Source organism: Oryctolagus cuniculus, chromosome 16, assembly GCF_051225735.1.
Source record: "Oryctolagus cuniculus isolate XC-2025 breed Fujian yellow rabbit chromosome 16, ASM5122573v1, whole genome shotgun sequence".
Taxonomy (NCBI): domain Eukaryota; kingdom Metazoa; phylum Chordata; class Mammalia; order Lagomorpha; family Leporidae; genus Oryctolagus; species Oryctolagus cuniculus.
This window is the reverse complement of record NC_142882.1, coordinates 84481059-84502727: the sequence shown is the minus strand read 5'-3', so window position 1 is coordinate 84502727 and position 21669 is coordinate 84481059. Positions and strand designations below refer to the sequence as shown.

Here is a 21669-nt window from a genome sequence, read left to right as displayed (position 1 = left end):
TGTGAAGAAAAAGAGAGGTAGAATTTTTCTATTTTAGCTTTCAGAATTTATGCTAATTCCTGTGCCAGGAACCACAAGCCACAGAAGCTTAATCCTCATCTGGGGCAACATTAGGACTCGGTACAGAGAGGTAGGCAGGCAGAGAGGCAAGGCAAGCTGCCCCTCTCCACCGGAGATTGCCCTTTGTCGTGTGAACCTCACCTGCTCCACAGCACACCATTAATGTGCAAATAAGAGTGAGGAATTTTGCAGGGAGGAATTTTTTAACAGTGTCACAAACGAATTTAATAGAGGAAATTAGGAAAATCAGTAAGTTTCTTCCAGTTTTGAATGATGAAGCCACAAAGAAGAAATGGCTATGCATGGTACATTTTTATAGTGACTTACACTCTGTTGACTAACTTTCTGAAGAATTCTAGGAAGCTTTTAAATTGAGGTAATTTCTTAGCATGTGCCGTGGGAAAGTAGGGCTTTAACTGATGAAAATGTATCTCTTGGGGCTGGCGCTGTGGCATAGTGGGCAAAGCCACGGCCTGCAGTGTTGGCATCCCATATGGGTGCTGGTTCAAGTCTTGGCTGCTCTGCTTCCCCCATGGCTCTCTGCTAGTGTGCCTGGGAAAGCAGTGGAAGATGTCCCAAGTGATTGGGCCAGTGTACCCACATGGGAGGCTCAGAGGAACCTCCAGGCTCCTGCCTTGGGATCGGCCCAGCCCCCTCACTTAGGGCTATATAGGGAGTGAACCAGGGATGGACGAACTCTCTCTCTCTCTTTCTCTCTCTCTGCCTCTTTGTAACTTTGCCTTTTAAATAAATAAATACGTCTTTAAAAAAAAAACTTATCTCTTTATAGAAAAACTTTTTTACCTGCTGACTATTTAAAGACACCTGAAATTCATCAGACTGGTAGCACAGAATGCTAAGGGGAAAATGACTTATCCTCTGCTAGTAGAGGCTTTAAACCATAATGGTCAGAAGTAAGAAAGTGGCACATGTGAAAACATTGATAAGTGACTTCTTGGTACCTCTATTTTTTAGGTAAAACACAAATATTAGTTGTGTATGCAGTAACTCCTATGGTTTTACTTGTATCTATATGTAGATAGATACACATAATTTTTAGCTACATAGGAAGTATGCGATTTTTTTTAAAGATTTATTTATTTATTTGAAAGAGTTATACAGAGAGAGGAGGAGAGAGAGACAGAGAGAAGGAAGGAAAGAGAGAAAGAGAGAGAGCTCTTCCATCTGCTGGTTCACTCCCCATTTGGCCACAACAGCCAGAGCTGAGCCAATTTGAAGCGAGGAGCCAGGAACCTCTTCTGGGTCTCCCATGCGGGTGCAGGGGCCCAAGGGCTTGGGCAATCTTTTACTGCTTTCCCAGGCCATAGCAGAGTAGATCGGAAGTGGAGCAGCCAGGACTCGAACCGGTGCCCATATGGGATGCTGGCACTGCAGGCGGCATACCCACTATGCCACAGTGTAGCCCACATATGTGATGTTTCTAAGAGTGATTACCAAAATATTTTTCAAGTTCCCATTGTAAAGGAGATTTTCTTGAACGTTGGAAGTACACCACATTTTCAAAGTATAAATCAGATCAGCCAAATTGAATCCTTTTTGTAGAAATGAAGTTACTTTCAAATATACTTTGGTATTAATGGAACATATCATCACTTTTTAAAAAGATGTGCAGGAAATGTATTGCTGTGGAGGTCATGTGTCTGTTTCTTTGGGTCGTGTCCTGAAACATTTAAATTCTGGTCAACACGATGGCTGTCAGCGGCCGAAGCATCTCTGAATGCTCTTGCCTCCCTCTCCCTCAGACAGCTGACGCACATCCAGGAGAAGTGCCGCAGGGAGCCCGAGGGGCCTGGGATAGCCGCGCTCACCAGTGAGGAGCGGACCCGGTGGGCTAAGGTAGTGAGTGCTGCGTTGCTTAAGGGGCCTTTTCTCTCACAAGCTGCTTCCACATTTCTCTGGATGTATTGTATGTACATTTAACAGGAAATCATTCTCTCCTGTCTCTTTAGGCACGAGAATATTTGATTAGTCTCGATCCAGAGAACTTGACTTTGTTAGAAAAAATTCAGAGCAGCTTATTTGTGTATTCCATGGAAGATGGCAGGCCACATGTAACACCGGAAGATTATTCCCAGGTAACTTTCTTCTCCTGCTTTCTGCTTCTTCTGTTGTTAGAGTCAGATTTTCCAGTTGCGGATTCGCTCTCCCGGATGGCTGTAACGTCTGGCGCTGGGCCAGGCTGAAGCCAGGAGCTTGGAACTCCAGCTAGCAGAGGCTCAAGCCCGTGAGCCATCTTTTGCTGCTTTCCCGGGCACATGCGCAGGGAGCTGGATAGGAAGTCGAGTAGCCTGCACTTGAACCATCGGGCCTGTAAGATGTTGGCATCACGGGTGGGGCTTTACCCACCACGCCTCAACGTTGGCCCCGTTCTTCTCACAGATTTTTTTGGAGGACTCATGTATAATGAACATGAGGACATGAGGTTTTCTTTCCTTTTTTTTTTTTTTTTTTAATTCAGGCTCTTAAAACTTCTGTTAAGATATAAAGTATACATGTGCCAAATTGAACCTTATATATGAATAAATAGTGCTTTGTAAATCCTTGCTACATTGTTTAGGTCTATTTAGATGTGTTTGGTACTTTGTTTAAAGACCTAGGAGTGCTTTTGGTATATTTTGGGCCAGTGTTTCCCAGCCTTTTTGTTGATCATACAAACAGAATATTACACTGGGGCAAATAAACTTTTCTTGACAAAGGTGACATGAGCACTTGCCTGTAACTCATACCAGTGTGCCTTAACACCTTAGCTGGGAGGGTCTGCCTATGAGCTACATCACCCCTGTAAGTAATCCTGTCTTTGGTTTTGTTGAACACTCTGACTTGAGTGATTTTAAGGGTGAATGTGGCCTTGATTTTTTCCTCTCCCCTCTCCCCTTAAGCAGTATTCTTCCTGGGAAATAAAAGATAGTAATCATATTAGTGGAAACGTCAGAACCTTTTGAAAACACTTAAAATATTTCATAATGCATTCATCAATATTACATGATAGGAAAAAATAATCCAGGATGAAAAAACCTTGTAGCTAGAAAAGGACTTTTCTTTAGCTGCCTTTTTTGTTGTTTGATTTTAAGAAATTCATGAAACTCCTTAAGAATATGTCTTAGGGAGTAGGCATTGGGTGCAGCCATTAAGTTGCTGCTTGGGTCACATACATTGCAAATTGGAGTACCTGGTTCAAGTCTGCTCAGGCTCCTCCATTTTGAATTCAGCTTTTTGCCAAAAGTACACTAGTAGACATGGATGATGGCTCAAGGACCTTAAGTCCCTGCTACCTATGTAGGAGACCTAGATTAGTTGCCAGCTCCTGGATGTTGTGGGCATTTGGAGTGTGAACCAGGAGATAAAAGATCTCTTACTGTCTCTCAAAAAAATGTAAATAAATAAAAAAAATTTTTTAAATGTTTTAATGCAGTATTTTTCAGACTTTTTGGACTACAGTCTGTACTTACAAATGGATTTAGCCCACTATATTATACACATGTGCATGAATCTGCACAAATGGATCTATAATAGAAGTTTCACAAAACTTTCAAAATTACTTTTACTGTCTGTGATGTACTCTGATATTTCTATTCTATTTTATTGTATTTGTAAGACTATTCATTGTGATAAGCTAAATTGATTTTATGACTAAAAGGTTCAGAAAGCTATAGTTTAAAACATAGATTTAGTGGGATATGAGTTCTTAAAATATTTCTTAGAGTATTTTCCTCCTAACTGAGCTTTAATAACTCAATTTATGAAGGCCAGATACTATTCAAATTACAAAAGCTTTCTATGTTCCAGTGAATGTTCTATAAAAATCCATGATTCTTGTACCACCATCCTATTCTCATAGAATTTTTTAAACTGAGATTTTGAGAAATAGTTAAAATTGGGCTATAATTATCTCTTAGGTTTAACCACATTATTAAATTTAGTTGGACTTAGAACAAGTAAGATGATATATAGGTGTTCAAGATGAAAATACTTACCATTGTTAAAACTATTTTAATTTGGAAAAATTACATTTATTTTAGATAATTTCGATACTGTTTAGTGGAGATCCTACGGTACGCTGGGGTGACAAATCCTATAATTTGATTTCCTTTTCTAATGGAGTATTTGGCTGTAATTGTGATGTAAGTAAACTCTTGAAGTTTCTCCCTCCCTTTTAATATTTAGGTAAATTTAATGGCAGTGAGCAACAGATACTTGCTCTGTGCTGCAGTGTAGTAGAAGTAAACACTTATTTCATTTTAAGACATTATAATAACAGCCTTAGTTATGAATTCCCAGTAACAGTGGAATATATGATAAATTGTTTTCTACTATAGAAAAGCCAACATTTTGGGATGTAGCTGCAAAATGAAGATGCATGTAATATTTATATAGTGGCAGCTAACAAAGCTGTTACCTGCTTGTTGAGATTTATAACCTATTTTACGAGATACAATACGATATTATGTATATGTGTGTTCTATGTATAAGAAACTGAATATATTTCTAAGTTCCAAGATTTACTTAGTAATTAGATAAGTATTTTCCTTAAATGACACATAATCTTCTTGACTCTGTTTTGACTATGAATATTAAAATGTCTTGCAATTACTACCATTTTTGACCTTCAGAAAAATCCAGGTTGCTTTTATTGTTTCTCTTCGCTTTTTGAAATCTTATTTGCTAGCGATATTTTACAACTCTCTGATAGTCATTCAAAAGTTCTAAAATCAAGAAAATTTTAGAAAACACATAGCACTTTCATGATTGTATTAGTATTTACTGAGTTTTAGGTGATAGAAACCTAAATCAGAGTGGCATTAGTGTAAGAAATTTATTGATATCAGAGCACACCTAAGTGTGGATAATGCTAACCGTGTTCATATACTTTGATGAGAAATCTCTTCCTCTTTCTTGGCTCTGCTTTCCTTTGTTTGGCTTCATTTTTAGGTAGGCTGCAGTGTAATGGTCACACCTGTGGCCTCACGTCCTCATAGCCCTCAGCCTGGGGACCTCAGTGTAAATAGCTAACTTCTTTTTTCCCAACAGCCTCAGCAAAGTATTAGCAATAATTCTCACTGGTTGGGATCTGCCTGTGAATCAGGTCCACATCCCTGGTACTCACAGGCGCTCTGATTAGCCTGGCCTGGTTCACAAGCCCAGCCTTGGAACCTGGTGGGCAGAATCAGTTTCATTGCAACCACTATGGGGGTGTGGTGGTTGCCTAAATACAGTAAGGCAGCTGTTATTTAAGAAGTAGATGAACTGCAGATTAGCAGGTACAAAACTAGATATGTGTTATAATAGCTTATTAGAGTGACAGTGAAAGGCTGTCATGGGTCATTTTGGTTTAATTTTACTCTTCCTTTGTGTCTACTGTAGACTAATTATTTCTTGTTAATTGCCTCAGATTTATTCTTTTCAGCTCCTTATTTGATTCCCCTTGACCTTCCTCAGTCTGATTTACATCTTTACTACTCCCTCAAACTAAATTTTTAAGGTAGTTAATTGCCTTCGAAGTTCTTCCCTCAGTTTCTCTTTGCCTTTTCTGCTACAAAGAGTCTAACATCCTTCTGTTCTGCTCTTTCTTTATGTTTCCAGTGAAATAGTTTAAAATAGAGAGTACTGTCTTAAATAACTTGGGAAGGCATTTGGCCTAGCATTTTGGATGCTACATGAGATATACACGTCCCATACTGGAGTGCTTGGGTTCGAGTCCCAGCTCTGCTCCCAATTCCAGCCTCCGGCCAGTGCACACCCTAGAATGCAGCAGGTGATGGTGCAGATAACTGCCACCCACAGACTGAGGTCCCAGTTTCTGGTTTCAGCCTGGCTGAAAGTCAAAACAGCTGCTACATATGCAACGCTAAGATGTTCTAGAATTGTAGGAACAGTGTCGAAAAGTAGATGAGGCTGGCAGACTACCTGAAGGCATTTGGGATGAGCATGAACTCCTGTAGGCCACTATGTATGAGAAAGCATAACCATTCTGCACACATATTTACAAGAATGTCCAGATGGGGCAGATATAATTCCTAATGGTTAAGCAAAGTGGTAAAGAGGGGCTTTGTTACAGAGGTGTAGCAGGTTTGACAGCTATATTTAGAGAAAGGAAATGCAGCTGGTGAATTTTCTGGGGGTCAAACTTTTTGTCCTATTTTCTCTATGTTCCTTTGATGACAGTCCCATCAGATAGTTTCTTCTCTGTTACTGTTACCACTTACATTAAGTAGCTATCATTCATGAACTGGATGTGACTAGCCTTGGAGTGAAAGAAGGGGAGGCTTAAGATATGGACCTTAAAGAGGAGGTAAGTCATTATCTTCTATGTCACTGTAACATTACAACTCTGCAGCCCTGTATCAAGGCTAGAAGCACAGTTGACTGTCACCAACTAGGGGACAGCCAGAACATTAGGACAGGCTCTTGAGGGAGTCAGTGCAAGATGGAGGAGCACTTTGTCACAACAAGCACACCTAACAAGACTGACAGGTCACTCGCAAGCCCATTTTTTAGCTACATCACATAGCTGCATAGTGCTTTATAGCTTTAAAACAATCCTCATAGATGTTATCACATATTATTTAAATTATTTAATTACTTGAAAGGCAGAGAGACAGAGCCAGACAGAGAGATCTCCCATCTCTGGTCCACTCTCCAAGTACCTACAGCAACCAGCGTTGCATATGAAACAGCTGTTTTGACTTTCAGCCCAAATGCCATTTCTCTAGATTGTTCATGTTTCCTTCGTACTCACACACACACATGATCCCAAGAGTCTTAATTAAGTGCTTCCAACTTTAAACATCTGTTCATTTCAAAAAATAAAATACAGCAGTTACTGTACTATAGGACAGCTAGCTAGCTAGCTATATGTTTATCATTAGGAGGTGAGGCGTTTAAGGATTCTTATTCCTTTTTATGTTAAAAATTGAGTTAAAGTAAAGAGAAAATATTGGATCAGGTTTTAAGCTGGCAGAAAATACTCAGCAGCTTTGGTATTTTCATTTCAGCATGCTCCGTATGATGCAATGGTGATGGTGCACATTGCCCATTACGTTGATGAGAAAATTTTAGAGAATGAAGGAAGATGGAAGGTATGTAAGAGCATATCCGTCATTCTTTCCCCCAGTGTTTATACAGAGAAAATATTTTTAAGTCTTCCTTGTTTTCAGGGCTCAGAGAAAGTACGGGATTTACCTTTTCCAGAGGAGCTTGTCTTCACAGTGGATGAGAAAATACTGAATGACATCAGCCAAGCTAAAGCCCAGTATCTTAAGGAGGTAGATGTTCACCTTTCTCTGAAGAGAGTAATGTTCTCTTTTCTATACTATTCATATATAAATGTGGCTGTCCTCTGAGCACGTCATCACAACATAAAACATTAAAGCCTTTATACCCTTAATTTTGTAAATCTGATGATTAATTCAGTTGATAACCGGGTTCTATTTGGGGTATCCTCGTGAGGTGATTTTTTACTGTTCTTCTTTAATTCTTTTTGTTAGGCATCTAATCTGCAGTTTGCAGCATATGCCTTCACATCTTTTGGCAAAAAACTAACCAAGAAGAAGAAGCTTCACCCCGACACATTTATTCAGCTTGCACTTCAGCTGGCCTATTACAGACTTCATGGACGGTGAGGCCCACTAATCTTCCATTTTCAGGATCTTTTCCCCCCATCAAAGATATATTTGTTTATTTGAAAGGCACAGTTAGAAGGAGAGAGAGGGAGAAATCTTGCATTTGCTGGTTCATTCTCCAGATGGCTGCAATGGCTAGGACTGGGCCAGACCAAAGCCAGGGGCTTAGAACTTCATCCAGTCTCCCACATGGTGGCAGGGGCCCAAGCACTTGGGCCATCCTCCACTACTTTCCCAGGTTAGCAGCAAGTTGGATCAGAAGTAGAGCCACTGGGATATGAATTGGTGCCCACATGGGATTCCAGTGGTTTCAGGTGGCAGCTTAGCCCACAGTGCCACAGTACTGGCCCCCATTTTCAGAATCTTAAAGTCCCAGCATATGTCATTTCCCCACACTCGATTTTCTCACTTTTTTTCCAGTTGTCACTGTGCCCTACTTTGTACTTCATCAACTGGGATTAGAGTGCCAATCTGTGACTGTCTCTAAGTTTTTCTTTGATACTTCATCACATTTTTCACTCATAGTTTTGATGTGTCTGCTGCCTTATAAGAGAAACTTTTCTGTTCTTTGGCATTTTAACTTCAGTTTTCTGATGGTTGATGAAAACAAGATTTTTGTAGATTATCCAGCATTTATAGGAGAAATAGTATGTTGTAACTTTTCTATATCTGAAGCAGAAATAGCAGCCCCTTGATTTTGTTGTCTTATCCTGTCTTTAATGTGATGTTTAGATAATTTGCATTTAAGTTCAATTTTCCGTGAAGCTGAGTTTATGTCTACCTCCTTGCTGTTCGTTTCCCTTTATCCTGTCTGTTCATTGTTCTCTCTTTTTTTTTTAATTTTGCTTTACATTTACAGATACACATACATACATGCAAAGTACTTTGAAAAGTTGATGGAACATGGAATTGAAAAATTTTTTTTAGTATAGCCAAGAGCATGTCAATTTTGTTGATTTTTTTCAAAACACCAACTTTTTGTTTTGTTGATTTTGTCTATTTTTTCTGTCCTCAATTTTATCTCCCTTCTGATCTTCATTGTTTTCTTTCATCTGCTAGTTTGGACTTAGTTTTTTCTTTTCTCTGTTCTTTAAGATAGTTATTTTATTGATCTCAGATCTTTGTTCTTTTAATGTAGCATTTACAACTAGATTGTTCCCTTTCAATACTTCTTTCACTGCATTTCATAAGTTTGGGTATGTTTTCTCATTTTCATTCATCACAAATAAACTTCTAATTTTCCTTGTGAGTTTTTTCTTGGCCAGTTGGTTGTTTCAGAGTATGTTAATTTTTACATATTTGTGAATCTTTCAGTTTCCTTCTGTTACTGATTTCTAGCTTCATACCATTGTCATTAAAGAAGATGTTTTGAATGATTTCAGTCTTTTTTAATGTTTTGACCTGTTTTGTGGCCTAATGCATGAGCTATCCTGGAGAGTGCTTCATATGCACTTGAGAAGAATTTGTCTTCTCTGTTGTGTGGTATGTTCTATGTATGTGTATTAGGTCTAGTTATAGTGTTCTTCAAGTCTTCTATCCCTTACTGATCTTCTCTTTAGACATTCTACACATCATTGATAGTGATCTTCCATTTAGAGGTTCTATCAGTATTTAAAGTTGTATTTTTAAATTTCTAACTATTGGCTGGTGCCGCGGCTCAATAGGCTAATCCTCCGCCTGCGGCGCCGGCACACCGGGTTCTAGTCCCGGTCGGGGCACCGGATTCTGTCCCGGTTACTCCTCTTCCAGGCCAGCTCTCTGCTATGGCCAGGGAGTGCAGTGGAGGATGGCCCAAGTGCTTGGGCCCTGCACCCACATGGGAGACCAGGAGAAGCATCTGGCTCCTGGCTTCGGATCAGCGCGGTGCGCCGGCCGTAGTGGCCACTTGGGGGGTGAACCAACGGAAAAAGGAAGACCTTTCTCTCTGTCTCTCTCTCTCACTGTCTAACTCTGCCTGTCAAAAAAAAAATTTCTAACTATTGTCATAAATGTGTCTATTTCTCCCTTCAGTCTGTCGATGTATAATTCAGTACCTGCTTTTTATTTTGAGGCTCTTTTCCTTAGTGCACATTTTTAAAATTGTTATATATTATTGATAGATTAAATGTATCATCAGTATGTATTGTTCTATTTTCTTGTAACCTTTTTTGACTTAAAACCTATTTTGTCCAATAATACACTTCTTCAGTTACTATTTTCACAGAATGTCTTTCCTCCATTCTTTTACTTTTAACTTTGCCATGTCTTTGTATCTGTTTTTTGTAGATAGCATACAGATGAACCACATTTTATTTTATTTATTTATTTTATTTGACAGATAGAGTTAGACAGAGAGAGAGACAGAGAGAAAGGTCTTCCTTTTTCTGCTGGTTCACTCCCCAAATGGTTGCTATGGCTGGAACTACGCCCATCTGAAGCCAGGAGCCAGGTGCTTTCTCCTGGTCTCCCATGCAGGTGCAGGGGCCCAAGCACTTGGGCCATCCTCCACTGCCCTCCCGGGCCACAGCAGAGAGCTGGACTGGAAGAGGAGTAGCCAGGACTAGAACCCGGCGCGCATATGGGATGCTGGCACCGCAGGCAGAGGATTAACCAAGTGAGCCACAGCGCTGGCCCCATGAACCACATTTTAAAAATCCATTCTGCAAATCCTTGCCTTTGGAGAGTTTAATCTGCATTGTATGCTCATTATGATAAATTTATAATGACTTTTTTTTTTACACATTTAACTTTTAAAAAGGAATTACAAGCCAAAAGTAGAATACTGGCTATTATTTTACCTTTACCAGAGTTCTCTATTTCTTTTGTCTTCAGCTTGTCTAATGTTCTTTCATTTGAATTATTTGTCAAGCAGTTCATAGGTCTCCTTTTATGATTTATTTATTTATTTGCAAGGCAGAGTAGGAGAAAGATTTTGCATCTGCTGGTTCACTCCGCAGATGGTCACAATGCCAGGGCTGGCCCAGGCTGAAGGCAGAAGCCCAGAACTGCATCTGGGTCTCCCACGAGGGGCAAAGGCTCATATACTTGGGCCAGCTTCTAGTGCTTTCCCTGGCACATTAGCAATTTCTGGATCAGAAAGGAAGCAGTCAGGACTGCAACTAGTGCTCATATGGGATGCCATGTCACACACAGTGGCTTAACCCACTGCAGCACAACACAGCCAAGGGATCTCCATTTTTATTTTTTTCCTCAGGGTTAGTTATTTGAACTTTATTATTTTCCCTTGGTGGTACCATGTTTACCTAATTTTTCATGATCCTTATAACCTTGTGTTCTGTGTATTTAAAGAACAGCCATTTCTGGTCTTTACAGACTGGATTTGGTGGGTAGACTTCCTGCCTGTTCTCTCTGTGGACACGACTGCTTTCGGGACCACAGTTGAGTGGGGGAATGGAGCCAAAGCGTGGGATTGCTCCTGTGTCCCCAGTCAGGTCTGAGGTTGCAGGCTTATTTCAGAAGTCTGGCAGGTATGGCTCCTGCCTGGTCCCTGGGTGGAGGAGCCTGCTCGTGCCAGGGCTTAGAGCTCAGTCACAGGGCTGCTTCAGTGTCCACAGTCAGGTCTGCAATGGTGAGTCTGTTGGCTAGGGTACAGGCAGGCCTGGTACCTTTCAAGGGCCTGAGCAGACAGGACTTCCTCCAGGACCATGGACAAGCAGGCTAGAGCCAGGTTCGAAGGGCACAGGGCTATTTCCAGGCCTGAAGTCAAGTCCACACTGGCAGGCCTGCCAGTTTTCTCAAAGTGGCTTTCTTGGTCTGGCTGACCCAGAGTATTACAGCCTGGATCCCAGAGCTCCCCAGGGGCACTGCTCTCCATGCAGGCTTCTGGTGGAGGGCGAGGATGCTCTGTTCAGTGTCTTGCTGATGTTCATTTCTAGGGTCTTCTTTCCACCCCCGTTGGCCTGTCTCCAAAATGCTGTTCTCTTTGATTGAATGCTGAACACTACTGTGGAACAGTGCTGGCTAATTAGAAGAGAATCCAAGCCATATGTAGTATTTTAAACTTCTGTTAGCTATTCTTTAAAAAGAAGTAAAATTTATCTTAATAGTATACTTAAAATGTCAAAATATTTTAACATGTAAACAATATAAAAGTCATTAGTGAAATATTTTTTGCACTAAGCCTTTAAAATCTGAGGTCTTATTTGATACTGTGAGCTTCAATTTGAGCTAGCAACTTAAAGCTGTGTACTCTACTACTTCCTCACTTACTATTGGAAGCCTTGCTCTAACAGGCCTAAGCCCTCTTTTTTTTTTTTTTTTTTTGACCATCGTATGAACCGATTTAATGTGACATGGAATGCAAAAGATAAGAACCTTTAATAAAGTATCAAATTCTTCAAGAAATAATTAAAATAAATAAAACAGGATAGTGAGAATAACAGTACCATTATAATCACATTAAATGGAAAAGGATCAACCAGTATTTTAAGGGTGTGACAAATGCAGTGCTATACATTTTTCAGTATTCCACTCAATTTTGTGATATTTTTCATAAAAGTGGCACTTGGAAGAGAGGCTTCAGATTACTCATGACAAGATAATCAGGTTAGAAATACTCCAAGATTTGCTAAGTCACTGTACCTTAGATATCCCACTATATTCTGAATTATCTTTAATAATTATATTTCACAGAGAAGAGATGCTACTTTGTCTATACAGAATCTTTACATTTAAATTTTTTTATTTTAAAAGGCTGACCAGGTTGTTTGTATTAGGATCAACAAATGTTAGATGACTATAGTTGTAATTAATTTATCCAACTTCAGGTAGTTAATATGTGGGAAATGATATAACTAAGATGTTTCTTTGAAACAAAAAAATTATATGACTCTAATAAGAAACATCCTTATTCAATGTATGCTTTATATACATATAAATTTGTTTTTCATTCCAGTCTGAACTTTTTAAATATTTGACAGGCAAAGAGAGGGAGAGAGATCTTCTGTTCACTGCCTCACTCCCCAAATGGCCTCAACAGCAGGTGCTGGGCCAGGCCAAAGTCAGAAGTCAGGCTCTCCATCCTGCTCTCCCACATGGGTGGCAGGGGCCCAGGTACTTAAGACATCTTTCTAGGCACATCAGCGGGAAACTGGATTGGAAGTAGAGCATCCAGGACATTCAGATTAGTGCTCCAAATGGGATGCTGGCATCATGAGCAGTGGCTCAACCCAGTCAACAAGGCCGGCCAAAAAAAGAGCAGTATAGATAGCAGACATTTAACACCTTACTACCATATTGACTACCAAGAAATAAAGACAAACTAGAGAAATACAATGCAAGAAAAGATTCAAGTTAAAAATATATTCCTTTGGTTAAAAATCATCCCCTTTATAATATTCATTTGCAAGCTAAACTCAGTATGCCCCACCAGCCCAAAGTAATCTTCTAAATGTCATTACACTTGTATTGGGATTTTTTTTCAGTCCAGTATTTATGGAGGTCACTGGGTTGCAGCAACAATATTTTCTCTCTGAAGAGTACAGCCTTGTAGTAGTTTTTTCTTAAGAGACTTTTTTACTTCAGAAATCTCCGACACATGTAGTTTTCTTCAGATACTGTATATCCAAACTTTTTACAGAAACCAACATTTTGTGGTAGACATTCAAGGGTAATCTTATAACAGTTTAGTTTCTTGCTTAGCAAAGTAAGGGTTGAAATAACAATTTGCCAAGCGGCTTTCCTCTGCATTCATCACTAATGACCACATCTTCTACTCTTCCTCTCTCAGCACAGGAATGGATGGATTCATGTTCTATTATCAGAGTTGCTGTAGCAACAGTCTGCCCTACAGTCACATCTACAACTGTAACAGAATAATCCCCAGATTTCTTCATATGCTCGGAAGATTTCATACATTGTTCAGGGTTGATGACTCCAGTCTCTGTCAGCTGACCAGGACCTTAAAAAAGCCTCTGTTTAAGTCAGCAGTACAAAAAGGCCTCAAAACCAAACCTTCTCCAGGATGTGTTACAGAAGTGGCTGGAGAAAATATAGCTGTTTTCCGACTCCAGTCCTCTTCTTTGAGAAGACTAGGGTCAAACACTGGTGTTTCACCGGGTTTCATCTTTCCAGTTAGATCCATGGAGGTCCCGCAGTTTGCAATCCCCTCCAGGCGCAGCGGAGTCTCACCCACCGGAGGACACTGTACCGGATCCGGATCCGGCTTCAGAGTCAGCCCACCTCCTCGCCCTGCACAGCCGGTGCTGTGGCCAGCACCCGTGGCCTGACCGTGGCAGCGTCCACGCCTCCACCCGCCCCTGCCTCCTCCCGCAGCGTGAGGCCGAGGCGCCGCCCACTAAGCCCTCTTAATGGCACTTATTGCCACCTTGCTAACAATTGTCTGCAGTACTCATAATTATTTTTCTGTTTTACTCTGAGGATAACGCCAGTTCTCAGCTGATTAAAATTAATGAAATGACTCACTCCTAATTAACTCAAGCAAAGGCATTGCAGTTGCTAGTATTTGTACCAATTTCCTCATCTCCAACAATATGACTGCAATAGCCATGCCCCAGATAGCCACATCACTTTGCCTACAAGACTGTCGACCCTCACCATAACCATTTTAGGATTCACCACAGCAACAGAACTTAGCCGGCTAATATGTAATTTAAAATCCAAATTTTCCTCTCACACATTCAAATTCTTTTTTTTTTTTTTTTTTGACAGGCAGAGTGGACAGTGAGAGAGACAGACAGAGAGAAAGGTCTTCCTTTGCCGTTGGTTCACCCTCCAATGGCCGCCACGGCCGGCGCGCTGCGGCCGGCGCACCGCGCTGATCCGATGGCAGGAGCCAGGAGCCAGGTGCTTTTCCTGGTCTCCCATGGGGTGCAGGGCCCAAGCACCTGGGCCATCCTCCACTGCACTCCCTGGCCACAGCAGAGAGCTGGCCTGGAAGAGGGGCAACCGGGACAGAATCCAGCGCCCCGACCGGGACTAGAACCCGGTGTGCCGGCGCCGCTAGGCGGAGGATTAGCCTAGTGAGCCGCGGCGCTGTCCGACATTCAAATTCTCTTAACTTCCCAGGATTTCCCCCAGCAATTAGATAATGGCCTATCACCAAATGTAAATTTCTTAACAAGCCAAAAAACAAAACCCAATATCATTTCTCTTAGATATAACCTGCCTGGGAAGGTAACCCCAAAACTGTCTCCCACTTCCAAATAACAGCATCAATAATTTCAAGCCAGAAAGGCTTATTCAAACTGTGTTTCTTCTCTTTCCTAGTTTATTTTTTTAGCCATGTTACTAGTCAATTTTCCTGGGGGATTTCAGTATTAATAAAGATACTAACAAATGACCAACCGGCCACAACCATTAATCAACTTCTTTTACTACCTAATGTAGCTGCACATATAGAATCTTAATGAAGACCATCCCCTGTCCCCCTCATCCTCAAAACTCAGTCCTCCACATTCGTGAGACCGGTAACAGTCTCCTCCTCATAACCCTCCTGTTGGTAACCTAATTTCACCTGTGACATCCATTACTTTTGCTGTCTTCCATCTTATAAATCACTAAGTCCAGCTTGCACCTGAAATGAGTGTTTAAACGAGTGGAGATAGCAAGAGGCAGGGTGCTGGGAACCATCCAATAAATGCCACACATAAACCCCACAAGCAGCTACACCTGTGAAACTGTCCATGTTCTTAGAGCAGATTTTTTGCTATTTGGTATTAAAATGAATCTCGGGGCTGGTGCCATGGCTCACTTGGTTAATCCTCTGCCTGGGAGGGCAGTGGAGGATGGCTCAAGTGCTTGGGCTCCTGCACCCACATGGGAGACCAGGAGGAAGCACCTGGCTCCTGGCTTCAGATCGGCACAGCTCTGGCTGCAGCGGCCATTTGGGGGTGAACCAATGGAAGGAAGACCTTTCTGTCTCTCTCTAACTCTGTCAAATACATAAATAAATAAAAATGAATCTCTGTTACTGAAAATCTCAGCTCTTACCTATAGTGTAGGGCTTAGTCATGGACTAAGGATAGCTTTATTAGACAACTGTATTGTAATGACACTAGGAGTTTTTTTTTTTCTTATAATACGATTTTGATGTTTTTTTCCTGTAGCCCTGGTTGCTGTTACGAAACAGCAATGACAAGATACTTTTATCACGGCCGTACAGAGACTTTGCGTCCGTGTACAACAGAAGCAGTCAGATGGTGCCAGTTCATGCAGGATCCTTCTGCCAGTGTGAGTATTAGAGAAAAAAAAAGGTCACAGAATTTAGTGTTGTAAGGAACACGGGCCACTGCATGGGCTTCAACTCCCCTGGATCATTAAAAGATGTTGAGATAACTTGTTCAGAAGTTTCCAAAAGCATTTGCTTACCTGCCAGTAGTGTGTATCTGCTAAGACTAAGACACAGGGAAGACCTGAAAGCAGCCCATTTGTGGCATAAAATCTCTTTATTATTCGGGCTATTTTACTTCTGCTGACTCACTGTTAGAACACAGTGATGCAGATCTCTGCCCAAGTGCCTCTGAAAGCGGGCTTTTCTTGATATGGTTAAATGTGTTTAAAATCAGACGCTCGTTCCTGTTTAAAGTCACCAGAACCAGAACATGGCCAACTTCTTACTACTGTTGAGGCATTCAGACAGCAGTCCTTCCTTCCCATTGCTTTAGTTAATGTTTTGTTCCTTTAGATTCCGTGTGATTATGTCTGTTACTTTCCTAGAGCTGCGTCACTGTCGTTGAGGTGGTGCCTGCGTTCTGAAGTCCTGGTTTCTCTCGCAAATGCCCCTCCCGTGCTGCTCCCCATCTCCCGTTTTCCTGCCCGAGGAAAGCGACAGCCACGCTGCAGGGCACACAGAAAGGAAAGGCGGTGGAACTCAGGAGAAGGCGCGGAAGCGTGTCCACACACCTCCCTAGAAATCTCCCTCTCCCCGGTTACCCACGTGCTACTTAGAATGAGCGGAGCTGTTTTGTTTAGTTAGGTTTTGTGCAGTTTGTTATGGAAGTCTCTCTTGATTTTTCACACAGCTCCTGGAGCGGCAGCAAAAGATGTTGGAAGCGTTTGCAAAGCATAACAAGATGATGAAGGAGTGCTCTTCTGGAAGAGGTACGAGCTGGGAACTAGCCTGACCTTTTACAGAAGTCTCTCACGCCGGAAACTTGTTCTCACTTCAGATGTGGGTTTCCCTCACAGGCTTCGACCGTCACCTTCTAGGTCTCTTACTCACAGCGAGAGAGGAAGGTCTCCCTACTCCAGAGCTCTACACGGACCCACTTTTTTCTCGAAGGTAATATGGTGCTGTGTTTTGTCATGTCCTCAATTACTTTTTCTGAACCTAAGCGGCTCTCAGGAATGATACACACATCTGCGTGCTACTTACAATACCCTTTCTTTGTGCCACACAGTGGAGGTGGTGGAAATTTTGTCCTTTCAACCAGTCTGGTTGGTTATTTACGAATCCAGGGAGTGGTGGTGCCCATGGTTCACAATGGCTATGGATTCTTCTACCACATCCGAGACGACAGGTGAGGCAGCTTGCCCTGATCCTGCCTGTGCTGCCACAGCTGTGGCTTTTCTTATTTGAATGTCTTTCCTACCTGATTCTGTTGTCATCTGTCACCTGCTACATTAGTAACTGTTCTGACCACCTAGACACATATATATAAAATATATATGTTCCTGCTTCTCTGAGCTGCTTTTGAGACACTTGTGTCAGGCATGTAGGTGTTTCTCTGCTTCAGGTTGACTCTGTGGTTACGTCATCCGGAGGAGTACACTAACCGGCTTGGTCTGGACAAGGTATTTATGGAAAGTTCAGGTACAGTGTGTGAATGTAGTTGGCCCTGCATGGCCAGGCTCCACATCCCCCGTTTCAAGAGGGCAGGCATGGAGGCACTGCAGGTGGAATCTGAAAACCTGGGCCATGTGTTGGGCATGCCCCGTGTCAGTGTCTAATGTGCACGTTTTCTGTAAACAGACACAGTGTTATGTTTCAAACTGGTGGTGTTTGCATCCATGCCGAGTGTGATGTGTGCCTCTCATGTCCTCAGGAGATACTGGGAACTGCCAGTGTGCCAAGCATTCTTTCAGGTGCTCAGGACAAGACGGAGAAGAGCCCTCCTCTTTACAGATTTTTTCTACCTGGGGAACTGAGACAGAAGCAAACAAAATGACTGTAAATGGCAGTGACTGCTAAGCGAGGAATAAGCAAGTTGAGTGGTACGGAGATTAACTGGTAGGGGCTGAGTGTTGCTCTGCACAGTGTGGTCAGGGACAGGCTCTGAGGAGTGACAGCAAAGCCAAGCTGTGAAAGATGAGGAGTGTATGGCGTGAATAGAAAGCAGAACGGCTCCCCAGATTGGACCACTGCTTACTGGCTCCAGGGCAAGCCCCATCTGTTCCCTCTAAGCTGTTCTTACACACGACAGGTGGTCTTGTTACCGCCTATTCTTCCCTGCAGACCACTCTTCTACACAGAAGGCCTGCTGGTGCTTCTGAAAATCTAACTCCGGTCCTGTCAATGCTATTCAGATTTCTCGTTCCACTCAGAAAACCTGGCCCCCCCACCCCCCACCCCCAACCCCACCCTGGGGCCTTGCATGATCTGGCTCTCAGGCACCTCTCTGACGTGATCATCTACAACTCACCTCTTGCTGTAGCCACGCCGGGCATCTTGTTCCTTAACTGTGCAGACTTCCTTCTCAAGGAATATACGGTTAGGATTCTGTCTGCTCCTCTCTTCCTGGCATTATATGCAGGGTTCATTCCCTTACTGCATGCAGACATGTGCTCAAACGTCACCTTCTCTGAGGCCTCCCCTGACCCCTTCTCAGAAAACTGGCCTCCTCCCCACACCTCCTGCCTTTCTTTGTCGTATCACTCATCTGATGTGGGTGTGTATTTGTATAGTATCTGTCTCCCCCTTCCTGAACACAGACTCCACAGAGCAGACATCTTATTGGTTACAGCCACAGCTATCTATCACTGTCTCTAAATACATTGCACCCAGTAACTGTTTTCAAATGATTTTGTTATTGAGTGTTCAGGGTATAGGTCCTGGGATAGGAAAGAGATGGACACTTAGAAGCAGCAGAGGCAATCTGATAAACAAGCAATTTATTTCATGGAAAATAGACTTAAAATTTCACTGAACATTTTTAATACACGGAAAATGAGTATTAAGAGAGGGTGGTGGAAGAGGTGAAAAGGGTTAGGAGCTGGGTCCTGCAGGACAGTACTGGCAGCCCTGAGTGCACAAAACAATCGCTTGGAGACTCTTAAAACATCCTGGAGACCGATGGGGTTGCTGTGGGACCTTGAGCATGGTAAGCAGTTTGGACTTACTCCCAAGAGCAGTGGGAAGCATTTTCGGAGTTCTAAGCCTAGAAGTTGTGTTTTGCTTATCTCTTACAAGGACCATTGGCTGCTGGGTGGAGTATAAATTGGATGGACAGTTATAGGGACAAAAATGAGATGAGGAAATGAAAGTATCTGATTCTACTCCTGTAACGGTGCCTGGGGTGGGGTAGCTGACAGAGAGGCTTATTCTGGCTCAGGTTCTGGAGCCTGGGAAGTGCAAGGTTGGGCACCCACCTGGGTGAGGTCCTCGAGCCTCTTCAGGTGGGAAGCAGTGGGCCAGCGTGGAAGGGACAGACGTGAGGGGCAGCCTCCCTGCTCCTTGGTGAATAATCAAGTCCTTTTGGAGTGCCATAGACTTGTAGCTTTATCCGTGTACCTCACGGAAAACTTGGAGCTAGCAAAAGCCTGATTAGGAGCCCAGTTTCTGCTGAGCTTGTCAGGGCAGGCTGTCGTCGTTCTCACTGGCCAGGCCTTGACCCGTCTCAGAAGGTCTAAAAGGCATGACTGGGTCCCAGGAGAACGTCTCTGGTTCTTCCAGAGGCAGCTTTTCTTTTTAATCTTTTTTTTGGACTCAAATCTTCAAGTATTTACTCTTGAAAAACGGTTCAAATTTCATTGTAAATAGTAGCGTGACTTCATATTCCAGCTCATTCCAGTAGTACTTCAGGAGGGTTTTTGTTCTGAACTTAAGACCTTGTTCTAGCTTATTTTTGTTCCCTTTTGTCCGTAGGCTCTGCCATGTAGGGTACTGGGTTCTCCAGCATTATGTATGATTGCAGCTCTGCCTTCTGTCCTGCCAGGTGACATCTAGCTGATGTCAAGAATTCACATCTCACGTACAAACAGCCAAATGGAATCAAGCTCCTGGCTCTGCCCCCCAGTGTGAGTGGCAGCCTTTTGCGTAATCATTTATTATTTATTATTGGTGCTTCACAGGTTTGTCGTGGCCTGTTCAGCCTGGAAATCATGTCCCGAGACAGATGCAGAAAAACTAGTCCAGCTGATTTTTCATGCCTTCCATGATATGATGCAGCTGATGAACACTGCTCATCTTTAGAGACTAGTGCTTGTTAAGCACTCGCCAAAATACATTAAACTGGGTGCTGGGAGTGGGTTGGTGATGAGATGGGAAGGAGTGTTGTGATTTGAGAAAGGAAATGTTAACAGTAGAAATTGATAAAAATCATGCTAAGTGTATTCTGCCATAGAAGTAATGTGTTTAAGCTTCCTCTGATGCAGCAGCAATGCAAATGATGATCTAGTGAATTGAGAACTATGCAATGTTCCAGAAAAGCCACAACAATGCAGATCTACAGATTTTAGCAATGGAAGTCTTAATCTACTTTTAAAATATTTTTGTTGGTACTTGTATAGGTTATAAATCCTCTCTGAATGTCCATATTTCAAGCACTTTAACATTTTCTAATTGCCAAAGTGTATGAAATACATGATGGGATGAGAATTCCTCTGAAATCATTGGCTTCCATATTCACCACTGGCTGGCTGGGAGAGACCACTCTGATTTAATTATGATCGAAGAGAGATTATTCAACATAAAGGGTTATTTGCATTTTCTAACAGGAAAAAAAATTTAAAAACCCTAACAAAATCAAATGTGATATACTGCTATAATTAATTTTGTCAGTATAGCAAATTTTATTATTAAAGTTAGTGACTTTTAAAGAGTTCAGTGTTGAATCAGATTCTCAGGATTTTAAGCCTGTTTTTTCTTGTTCAGTTTTGTAGTTTCTATTCTCAAAAATAAAACCTTCAAAATCATAAAGTGTTTCGTTTGAATAAATGATTCATTCTTGTTGGCTTCCTTATGATTTCTGGTCTCAGATACGTGCTGCTGGGTGATAAGCATCTTAGAGTTTATGATGAGAGTGCTTCATAGCACTTGGAAAATAGTTAAAAGGTAAGTTTACTTTGGTGCCTGTTTTTAAAATATTCATTTCTGTGAACTTTTGAGGACCACTTTCTCATATGTATTCAGAAATTTTTTGCACCAAAATAAACTTTAAATTGCATTTTCCATGAACTTCTTGAAGTGCCCTCACTGTCATGCCTGAGACTGCAGAGCCCAGGCTGCCTCGGCCACCGTCTCTGCCCAGGATTCTGCCCGCAGACGGTCTCTGGTCACTCAGGAGTCAAAGCCAGGTTCCCATACGTGGCTGAGGAATGTTCTACGACGTGAACGTGGAGATGGCAAGGTCTCTGGGGCCTAGGCCATGGCATCACACAATGTCACTTCTGTGCCTTCTGTTGGTTGTCACAAGTCAATGGAAAGATTCAAAGAGTGGGGAGAAAAGTCACTTTTAAAATAATGGGCACAGTGGGCATGATTTATTGGGGGCCGTTTTTTGCCTTAGCAACTTACAGTATACTTAGTTACTGGTTGTATATATCCCTCCCTTTTAACATTTACATCTATTCTGAAATCGGTGAGACTGCTCTGTCACCATTGCTCATCATTACGGCTATCAGCATTTAAATCCTTGGCAGGGTGCCAGGCCCTAGCCTGAGAAGTACCATTACTCTGTAAAAGCATCCAGAGTGGGTTTCTAGGGCACTGCTGCGTCCTTCCTCGGTGCTGCAGAAGACAAACTCTGAACGGAGGAGATTTTTCCTCACCAGTAGAGTTTGACGGATCCAA

General features: G+C 42.2%; 1 protein-coding gene and 1 pseudogene across 23 annotated transcripts in view; one reads left to right on the top strand and one right to left on the bottom strand.

The window, feature by feature from the left end:
* Positions 1 to 20796, top strand: part of CROT (carnitine O-octanoyltransferase) — a 41960-nt gene extending 21164 nt beyond the window's left edge. For 14 of the 23 annotated variants that reach the window (XM_089315871.1, XM_089315873.1, XM_089315869.1 and 11 more), the window contains 12 exons: positions 1824 to 1917; positions 2031 to 2156; positions 4101 to 4202; positions 7074 to 7157; positions 7236 to 7343; positions 7566 to 7696; positions 15767 to 15890; positions 16682 to 16760; positions 16848 to 16941; positions 17060 to 17179; positions 17396 to 17453; positions 19950 to 20796. In XM_089315871.1, coding sequence (XP_089171997.1) covers positions 1824 to 1917; positions 2031 to 2156; positions 4101 to 4202; positions 7074 to 7157; positions 7236 to 7343; positions 7566 to 7696; positions 15767 to 15890; positions 16682 to 16760; positions 16848 to 16941; positions 17060 to 17179; positions 17396 to 17453; positions 19950 to 20036 — 1207 coding nt within the window. In that variant the 3' untranslated portion in view covers positions 20037 to 20796. Of the gene's footprint in view, positions 1 to 1823; positions 1918 to 2030; positions 2157 to 4100; positions 4203 to 6243; positions 6371 to 7073; positions 7158 to 7235; positions 7344 to 7565; positions 7697 to 15766; positions 15891 to 16681; positions 16761 to 16847; positions 16942 to 17059; positions 17180 to 17395; positions 17454 to 19949 lie in introns of those variants that run through there. The other 9 variants (XM_089315874.1, XM_008261798.5, XM_070059864.2 and 6 more) reach the window with 4 other exon arrangements.
* LOC127489129 (glucosamine 6-phosphate N-acetyltransferase pseudogene) lies at positions 13073 to 13934 on the bottom strand (annotated as a pseudogene).
* Positions 20797 to 21669: the final 873 nt, after the last annotated feature.